Here is a 9,747-nt window from a genome sequence, read left to right as displayed (position 1 = left end):
TCTTCTCCATTCTCCTCTCAGGATTTTGGGTACACACACACACACACACACACACACACTCTGATGTGAGTTTTAAGCCACTGGGTCTGGGATTCAAACCACGATTAACTACATGGGAATCCAGTGACCTAACCATTACGCTATCCACTGGTCCCCAGGGATGTGGGTTTTTTTTTTTTGTTTGTTTGTTTCATTTTGAAGAATTATTTTATTTAACTTTATTTATTTTTATTATTATTTTCCATTTTGATCAGAGATAGAGAGAGAGAGACAGAAAACAAGCCACCAGGTCTAGGACTTGAACTGCAGTCAGCCATGTGGGAATCCAGCACCTTTAACCACTACACTACCTGCCAGTCCCAGGGATGTGGGTTTTTTTGTTTGGTTGGTTGGTTGTTTTTTTTTTTTAAGAATTATTTTATTTACCTTTTTATTATCATTATTTTCAAGTTTGATCAGAGAGAGAGAGAGAGAAAGTGAGAAAGCAAGCCACGAGGTCCGAGACTTGAACCGCGGTCAGCCATGTGGTAGTCCAGCGCCTTTAACCATATGCCACTTGCCGGCCCCGCCAGGGATGTGGTTTTAATAGTGGGAATATTTTAAGTCATTGTACTTCTAATTACTTACAATGAGAATGCAGTCTTTTATAAGTAGCTAGATTTTAGTCTGCTAATGATAATGTTTTTAAACTTGGTGTTTTAGTCTAAATGTTAAAAATTAGCTATCTATGTTTTTAAAATGATTGAATTCTAGAAATAGGTTTTCTTTTTTAAAAATTCACATTCTCTCCCCAAAAAAGGATTTCAATTTTTTTTTAAAGTTTCAGTTTTTCTATTTGCCTTCCACTCAAGTGTTTTTATAGAAACACTTTTGGTTGATACAGTTTTGATAATGATTGCTAGCAGAAGAAATAAATGACAGTTGAAGCAAAGAGATTACAAAGACAATTCTTTACTCTAATTAGACATGTCTATTGCATGATTTAGATTTCTTTTTCCAGTTAAGATATCTTAAATTTGAATACTTGTCCACTTAAGATATTTTCCAGGTAAAACTAGAATAAGGTAATATTTTTAATGATTAGGTTAAAAATCTTCTGTGGTTTGGCTTCTTGTACTATTTTAGAATTTCAGGAAAAAATTGTTCAGAAGCATTATATTTGGTAATTGTGCATTTGAAAGAGTTAAGCTCTTGGCATTTTTTCAGACCACATCTTTTTGTCTGACATCAACATCATTCATAGTTTATATTTTGTAATGTAATGACTCAGCTTCCTCATTTGGTTTATATCATTAAAGTCACCTGAGTGTCTGACTTCTATAAAGTGTGACTTCTTTAGGAGGGGGTGTGTGTCACATAATGGGCAATTAGAAGCATTGAAACAATGTATTAATCATACTAAGGCATTGTAAAAATTTTTTAAAATAAAATAGGGTAGCATACAAATGGAGTAGTAATTAGAATTACTATTCAACATAGTAGATTTTTTAAATTTTATTTATTTAGTCCCATTTGTTATTATTATTTTTAATTTGACCAGACAGAGAGAGAGAGAGAGAAAGTGAGAAAGCAAGCCTTCAGGTATGGGACTCGAACTGTGATTGGTCATATGGGAATCCAGCACCTTTATCCTCCACGCCACTTGCTGGCCCTGCTTTTCAGAATTTAAGGGTGATTCAGAAAAATGAAACTATGTATGAAACTATGTGGGAAAAATTAGAACACTAACTTAGTGTTGTGGTATAAATGTTACTAGTTAAGGAAACTAATACTTAAAATATATTTGCAAATCTGGGCTTCATTTCTCTTTGCTTGTCTTTATTGTGAACTTTTAATCTTTTAACTAAGCACTGAAGCTAATTAAATTATTGCTAGCTACCTTTTTGAAGCTAGACACCTTTTCTTTAGCCTTGTGATACCTGAGCTACTCCTGTTCTAAATGTGATTACCTAGGGGATAATTAGATTGCCTCAGAATACCTTTTCATATTGTTTTTCAAAGATACTTTTCTAAAATTCCTAAGTCACCGTCTAATCTAGATTTTGATATTTATACTTTTAATACCATCATATTAAGTATAATTTTTTTATTGGGAGCCAGTCTATAGACAAAGGTATTCTTTTTCTCTACCGGTCTCGATCAGTCCTCCCCTTCCTCATCTTTTTTCTTTCCAGTCTTCCCTGCCTCCATTTCCCCCCTCTGTCCTCCCTTGTTTACACTGTCTGTCTCAGTGTATGTAGAAAGATACAAAATTAGAATTATGGTAAGAAGGGGTAGATGATTTCCTATAAAGTTACTATTCAGTGATATGACTATGAAACAATTTCTTAGATAACTAGTTGGAGTTTAGTGTCCAACAGGCCAGGGTTAGAATCGGGTTTATAAAAATTAGTATATATCCATTGTGGAAAAAAATGTTATACTATCAACAAATATAAAACAGAAAGGAAAAATGCTATTTTTTCCCTGAAACTTCTTAGAGATAATCACTATTAGTGGTTTTCATATATCCTTATACATATCTACTTTGTATATTTACATATTAGCTACATTAGTTTCAAGTTTATGTTTATTTTCCTCTTATAACAGTCTTCACTAGGGTCACAAAGCATCTATTCATTTAGTTCTATTTCAAATTCTCAGTTTCTTTTCTTTTTTTTTTTTTTTTTTTTGATTTTGTTAAAGCTCTTGCTATTTACTGTAGGGAGAGTACGGTGGGGTGGGGGTGAGCGGGTGCACATCTGGATCCTAAATGGGTAACTGAGTGGTTGAGTCCTGGACCCAGCAGCTTGAGAATCATACAGGGCATGTGTGGTGCATGCCAAACTCCGAAGAGGAGAATAGAGGAAAAGGGATTGAAGTATGTCCATCTCCCCTGGGGAGTGATTTCTTACTTTCAGTCTCTTTCCTGATAAGACATGCAACCTGCAGCAAATAATAATAATAATTAGCTGTCTATACAACTACCCATACCTTATTACCTTTGTGTTTCTGAGTAACTACCAACAATACATTATTTGAGTATATAACCTTTTGTTCCCATATAAACAGGTGCTTTTTAAATGCCCAAACCCTAGGAGCCATTGAGGGGCGAGGGGGAAGAGAACTGTTACAAAGTACCTAAAATTTGGAAGTAGCCAAAATACTCCATGGTAGTTTTTTTTTTTTTTTTTTTTTATCTTCAAAGACCTATGATCTGATTGAAACTCCTGGTCTATTAAACAAAAGTTACTGCTATGCTTTTGAGAATCTTTTGTATGGCATTTTAAAATAGTGTAACTTCTCTCTTCCTGACCTTTTACAAAGAACTGTAATTGAGCCTGGCCTTGTGATTTTACTTTATATAGAAGTGAAAACCAAAAATAAAGTCCTAGCGCACTAACAATAAAGCCCTCTTATATTTTACAGCAAAAACTGACTCTTATAATTAATTAAAATTGCCATAACTCTCCTTAAACTAAAAAGTCACTGACTGTTTAAGTCGGGAGTCTTTCAGAAGAAATACAAAAAAGAAACAGTTATCATGTGACTTAGTCAAGTCTGCCAGTATTTGTGTGTCATAGGTAAAACAGAAACTGGAAAATGTGTCTAGTTGCTCCTTTTTGATTTTGGCAGCACAGCTCTGAAAATTATTCTTGAGAACTCATGACCCTAACTCTTGAAAATGTAATTCTTTTTCCTAATCTAAGTATCACTTCTTTTCTTGCTTAATGATGACTGACAACAGAATTACTTTTCTTTCAGGGAAAGATCCTGACCTCAATTATAGGTGTTCTGCCAGATTTCAGCTTGGAATAAAATAAGACTTTAGGCCAAAATGGATCTTTAGAATTCCTTCTCTGTCTCTTCTAGGATCCTACCACCACTCTGATTTTATGATGTCTTTGATAAGCTAACATGCATACCAGGAAACAAACAATTTTCAGAGATTTCACACTGCTCTCGCATGTAATGGTAATTTGTTAAGGGCACATAACTTAAAAGGACCTATTAGTCCCAACCCAAAATGTCTTCGACCTTTTTTTATGAAAAAGAGGCCTTCAACATTCAACAGATACCTTGGGCGTTTTCTTTTTCTTTTTCTGAGATCAGTTCTTGGATATTGGTCTCTGTGTCTTGAGCAGAGCTCAGTGTCTGAGTACTTGGCAGGGCGGGGAGAGAGGCCCAAGGGTCGAACTAGGTCTGGCTATACAACTAACCCATACATTAACAGTCTTCATTAGGTCAGAAAGCATCTAAATACTCACTTAGGTCTGACTGGTCTGGTGAGAGGGGACATGCCCTTGTGGGGAATTCTTTGGTATCAGAGGAAAATTTCCACTTGAAAGGAGGCAAGAAAATGGGGGAGGGCGGCTGCTTGATTTTACTGCAGCTCACTGAGTCACCCTGAGATAGCTGAACAACCCAGGTGGAGTGAAAGACTACCTGGCTGCTATCTCTGGACTGGCTTAATCACACCATCCTAAGCCCCAAAAAGTCCCTACCTCCTACCCCCATACCCTTCAGAGCCATGCAACTCCTGCATTTGGCCCCTTTTCTTCCTTTAGAAAGTGTTAATAAACCTTTCTGTTCACTTACTCTGTGAATCTGTGAATACGTTCACGGTTGACAACACAGAACATCCTAACATACATCACTGAACAGAACTGAACATTTCCTTCTGAAACGCTTGCTTTGAGATTAATAGCACCCTCAGTTTTCTGTTAAGAAAGGGGTCTATTTGCTTATAAGTAAGAGATCAGTTCTGGTAGTATTTTCAAAACAAAAGTCTACTGCAGAGGAGAGTCGTTTCCAGTTACAGAGACATTTAATTGCTTGTCTTTGAAAATGACACCTAGTTAAAAAAAAATTAGAACACCTCAAGGGGTTCTATTGCAATGAAAATTGTCCTCCTCATCTATCACATCTTTGAATAAATTTGCCTCCAGTAAAACAACTCATTTTATCCTGTAGATTTTTATAGGATTACTGGACAGATTATGTGGACAGAAGTCTGACTGCTTTTTCTATTTTTCCAAGGTCCTTTCCAGAGGGCCTAGGGAGGGTCACACCCACAGATGTTGACAGACCATTTTGGCCCTTTAGTGACAGGATTCTTCCCATATCCTGCCCTTGGCATAGTATTGCAGTATCTTTGTGATGTATATTAAGCCTCCTTATCATCACTGTTAAAGCACATTCCTTTCTGATCTCAGCTACCTTCCTTTTCCAAGCACCACCTTGAAAGCTGTAAAACCTACCTACAACCTGCAACCCCTCCTCCACATGCCCCACCTTTTTGGGCCAGGCCAATGGAAAAACTTTTCACCACATTCCAAACTCTGTCTTTTGCTCTCAAAATAAAATAAAAGGAACCCCTGTACCTAATCACCGGAGAGAAAGGCTAGCTTTGCCTCCTCTCTGGGCCTAGGTCACTCATTCTGCTTAGAAATAAACCACGTGAATTATTAATTAGTTTAGAGTTGGTTGTTTTCCATTGACACTATCTATTCACCCCTCCCTCTCTCCACTCTTTAAGGTTTACCCTGTCATTCTGAATTACTCCGATAGGAATTATTCTTGTGGCATCTATATTCCTATACTTAGACTTTCTGGCTTTAAGGAAGATTATTGTTAAAATTCAGAATTTAATAAAATAGAGGCAACTTAGTCACCAGAAGTTGATTGTTTCTGACTTAGGGCTTCTTAGCCCTGTTTTTTACGGAGACTTTGGTAGTTTTAGTTACATGTGAGTGAGTTGTTCATTCTAGGTAGCTTGCTCTAGATGTTTTATATGAGTTTAATTTTCAAGGTATATCATAACACTATTTTTAAAATAACGGAGCCTTGTGGTGGAACAGACAACAGGATTTACAGAACCAGAGGAGTGGATATGAATCAGCGTTCAAGAGAGGATAATAGAAATGACAAACTTTTGGGACCAGCAGGTGGCATGATGGTTAAGGTGCTGGACACTCTCACATGGCCGACCACAGTTCAAGTCCCAGACCTGGTGGCTTGCCTTCCCACTTTCTCTCTTTCTCTGTCTCTGGTTAAATTAAAATAAATGAATGAATAAATAAAATTAAGTAAAAACTTCTTCCTTAAAAAAATAAACGACAGACTTTTTTGGAGTTATTTAGTAAGTTCTATTATTTTACCTTCTTTGTCTACCTTGAAAACGTTCTGGTATTTATTTATTTATTTATTTATTTATTTATTTATTTATGTTTGCGCTATAGGGCGCGTGCGTTCGCCAGAAAGAGAGAGAGAGAGAGACAGAAAGCGAGAAATCACTCCCCCAGGGGAAATGGTCACGCCGCAGTCCCTTCTCCTCCATTCTTCTCTCAGGATCTTGGGCATGCACGCACACGCACCCTGAGTGAATTTTAAACCACTGGGTCTGGGACGCGAACCGCGGTCAACTTCGTGGGAGTCCAGCAACATAGCCATTACTCTAACTGCTGGTTCTCACACTCTGGTATTTATAATTACTGATTCTTTGATTTTTTTAAAAAAGTATGTCTAGTTGAAAGGTCGTTTGGGTAAAATTATGTGAGTTGGAAAATACTCCTGTGAATTTCTTTGCAATGTCTTTGCCTATTTCTGGTCATTATAGTCTCTTAAGTATAATTATCTCAAATGTTCCTAACTTTGTAGCATTCTAGTTTTCAGTTAGTATAAATAATGAAAATCCTCAGTCGTAACTGTATGCAGTTGATTCATTACAGTGTCCTGAAAGGAATAGGTATAGGAAATTAAGTAGAAACTAGAGACCATAGGAGGTAATAGCAAAGAACATGTGGATAGGAACAGTAAAGAAGTTTATTTGGGCTAGCCTGTGACATGGTAGTTAAGGTGGCTGGATGTCACATGGCCAACTGTGAGATCTAAGTCTTGGACCCTTTTGCTTGAACAACACATCCAGTGCATCTGCATGTGTGCCCAAAATCCCGAAAGGAGGGAGAGATGGAGAGGAAGGGATCTCAGTGTGACCTTTCCCCATGGGGGTTTCTTTCTCACCTACACCCCCAAACAGCATGCACATGCCAAATTATAAATAAATAAACATGGAATTCCCTAGGGCAGTATAAATTATTAAATCATAAATTTACTAATTTATAATTATTAAATTATAAATAAATAAATATAGGATTCCCTTGGGATGGCTACAGTCCCTTCTCCTGTTGGGATTTTGGGCACTTACACACACACACACACACACACACACACACACACACACATGTTTTTATGTTTTGTTTTGTTTTTTTTAAGCCACTGGGTCCAGGACTCGAACTGCGGTCGACTACTTGGGAGTCCAGCAATGCAACCATTATGTCATCTGCTGGTCTCAAGTTTACATTTCTAATAAGTTCCAAGTGATACTAATAGTGCTGGTCCTATAATCATACTTTGATAACCACCACACTACTGTGTTGATTCCAGAAGTCTCAGATGGAGCTAAATCTAACCTGTGTTAAATGAATGCTGAGTTGCTTGTATTGTATTTTTCTATGAAAAAATGCATCATGACTTTCCTGATGACCCAATAATTAGAGGATAGTTGTATCTATTTGATGGGTATTGTACCAGCAATCATCATTTAATATAGTACTGTTGTCTTTTTTTTTTTTTTTTTTTTTGTAGATTGGAGCATATGATCAACAAATATGGGAAAAATCTGTTGAACAAAGGGAAATCAAGGTAACAAGTTTATATCATTTTATTTATCCTGAAACATAGTTCTATGAATTATTAATTACATTTTATTTTATTTTGTTCCATATACTTTTAAGGTATAAATCAATATTTATTCAATCTAAACTCTGAAATAAAGAGGTAAACTCTTTTATGATAACAATCATGTGTCTTTACTTTTCTGCATCCTTCTGTTCTTTTACATTTAATTTCTAATGATTATTTTCTGTCAGCTTTTTTCCCCTTTCACTTGTCACCTTATACTTCTAGTTTGCTTTTCCTCCCTTTTGATGCTGTCATTGCTCTGTACAGTTTATTAAAGTGGTAAGTTTTTCAGGATTTTTCTCGCCTGAGTGATCCTGTGCAAATGCTGCTCTGCTTAATTGAGATCTGCTTTTTGGTGCTACTAACAGAATGACTTGGACATAAAAAGAGTTGCTGAAAAGTTGGTCATATTTAAAAAGAAATTTATATTTTTCATTTGCATAGATACTAATCAGTGTGTTCGTGCACGAGCTAAATTTAATCTGGGCCCATAGACTGTTATTTTAGTTCCTTCAGTTTTCTGTTTTGTATAGAAAGATTTGTATTATATTGAAAACCATTATCTAGTTATTTAAAAATCTGTCCAAGAAATTTATCAGTGTTTATTAAAGAGCAAGATTTGCCTTTTGGCCAGAACCACCATCTTCCAGTAATTAATCAAAATGATGAACACAAAGGGACAGCGGAGAGGCTGACGAACACAACGGGAAAGAGGAGAGGCACCCGATATATGTTCTCTAGGCCTTTTAGAAAACATGGAGTTGTTCCTTTGGCGACATATATGCGAATCTACAAGAAAGGTGATAGTGTAGACATTAAGGGAATGGGTACTGTTCAAAAAGGAATGCCCCACAAATGTTGCCATGGCAAAACTGAAAGAGTCTACAATGTTACCCAGCATGCTGTTGGCATTGTTGTGAACAAACAAGTTAAGGGCAAGATTCTTGCCAAGAGAATCAATGTGCATATTGAGCATATTAAACATTCTAAGAGCAGAGATAGCTTCCTAAAACGTGTGAAGGAAAATGACCAGAAAAAGAAAGAAGCCAAAGAGAAAGGTACCTGGGTTCAACTAAAGCGCCAGCCTGCTCCACCCAGAGAAGCACACTTTGTGAGAACCAATGGAAAGGAGCCTGAGCTACTGGAACCTATTCCCTATGAATTCATGGCATAATGGGTGTTAAAAATAAACTAATCTGTGGTCTATTAAAAAAAATTAAAAAAAAAAAAGAGCAAGATTCTTGCTATTTGTTCATTGTAGTCTTCATGCTCTTTTTGGTGAAGGATTAATGTGCTTTACAAAGTTGTGGTATGTGTTAAATATAGAATTAAGGCATTAGGACAGAAAGATAAAATAGATTATAGTTTTGTGGGTGAGATACACAATTACAGGTGAGATAAATCCAATTAAGAGAGGCATATGTAGGGTAGGGCAGGTGGCATATTGGTTAAGGCACTGGACTCCAATCAACTGCCAGTTTGGAGTCCCAGACCTGGTGGCTTGTTTTCTTACCCCACCACCACTACTATCTCCACCCTAGCTCCCCCACCCCTCGCCGACTCTGTGGTTGTGTGCACTATAGCAAATTAAAAAATAATAATAATAGTAAAATTAAATAAATATATTTTTTAAAAAGAGAAAGAGGCATGTATAAGCCTTTGTAAGGAAACACAGAGGGAGACAGCTCTATGGAGGTAAAGAAAGACTTCACTGAGGGAGTGTCTCATGAGCTGAGTTGGGCAGACATGAAGGAGAATAGGAATAACATTTCACACAGACATTCCATGTCTACTTTTCATTATAAATAGACATAATGGAAGAAAGAACTTGACAGAGTTAAGAATCCTCAAGGAGTTTGATTTGGTATTGGATAGAGGAAAAAGATTAAGTGGTTATAAGTAAAACTAGAAAGGGAAATGGAAGTCAGATTATGAAAGGGCTTAAATGCCTTATCCAAGAGGTTGGATATAATCTGAAAAATAGCTGAGAAAATACTGAAGGATTTTAAGCAGAAAATTAGATAT

At 36.5% G+C, this 9,747-nt stretch overlaps 1 protein-coding gene across 3 annotated transcripts in view; it reads left to right on the top strand.

The window, feature by feature from the left end:
- PHTF2 (putative homeodomain transcription factor 2) overlaps positions 1 to 9,747 on the top strand; it is a 145,240-nt gene that overhangs the window by 65,742 nt on the left and 69,751 nt on the right. For all 3 annotated transcript variants that reach the window (XM_027773316.1, XM_027773313.1, XM_027773315.1), the window contains exon 3: positions 7,627 to 7,683. In XM_027773316.1, the coding sequence (XP_027629117.1) occupies positions 7,627 to 7,683 (57 nt within the window). The remainder of the gene's footprint in view (positions 1 to 7,626; positions 7,684 to 9,747) is intronic.

The sequence above is a fragment of the Tupaia chinensis genome, unplaced genomic scaffold (assembly GCF_000334495.1).
Source record: "Tupaia chinensis unplaced genomic scaffold, TupChi_1.0 Scaffold000044_1, whole genome shotgun sequence".
Taxonomy (NCBI): domain Eukaryota; kingdom Metazoa; phylum Chordata; class Mammalia; order Scandentia; family Tupaiidae; genus Tupaia; species Tupaia belangeri.
The sequence above is the reverse complement of the archived record's forward strand: the minus strand, read 5'-3'. Positions and strand labels throughout refer to the sequence as shown.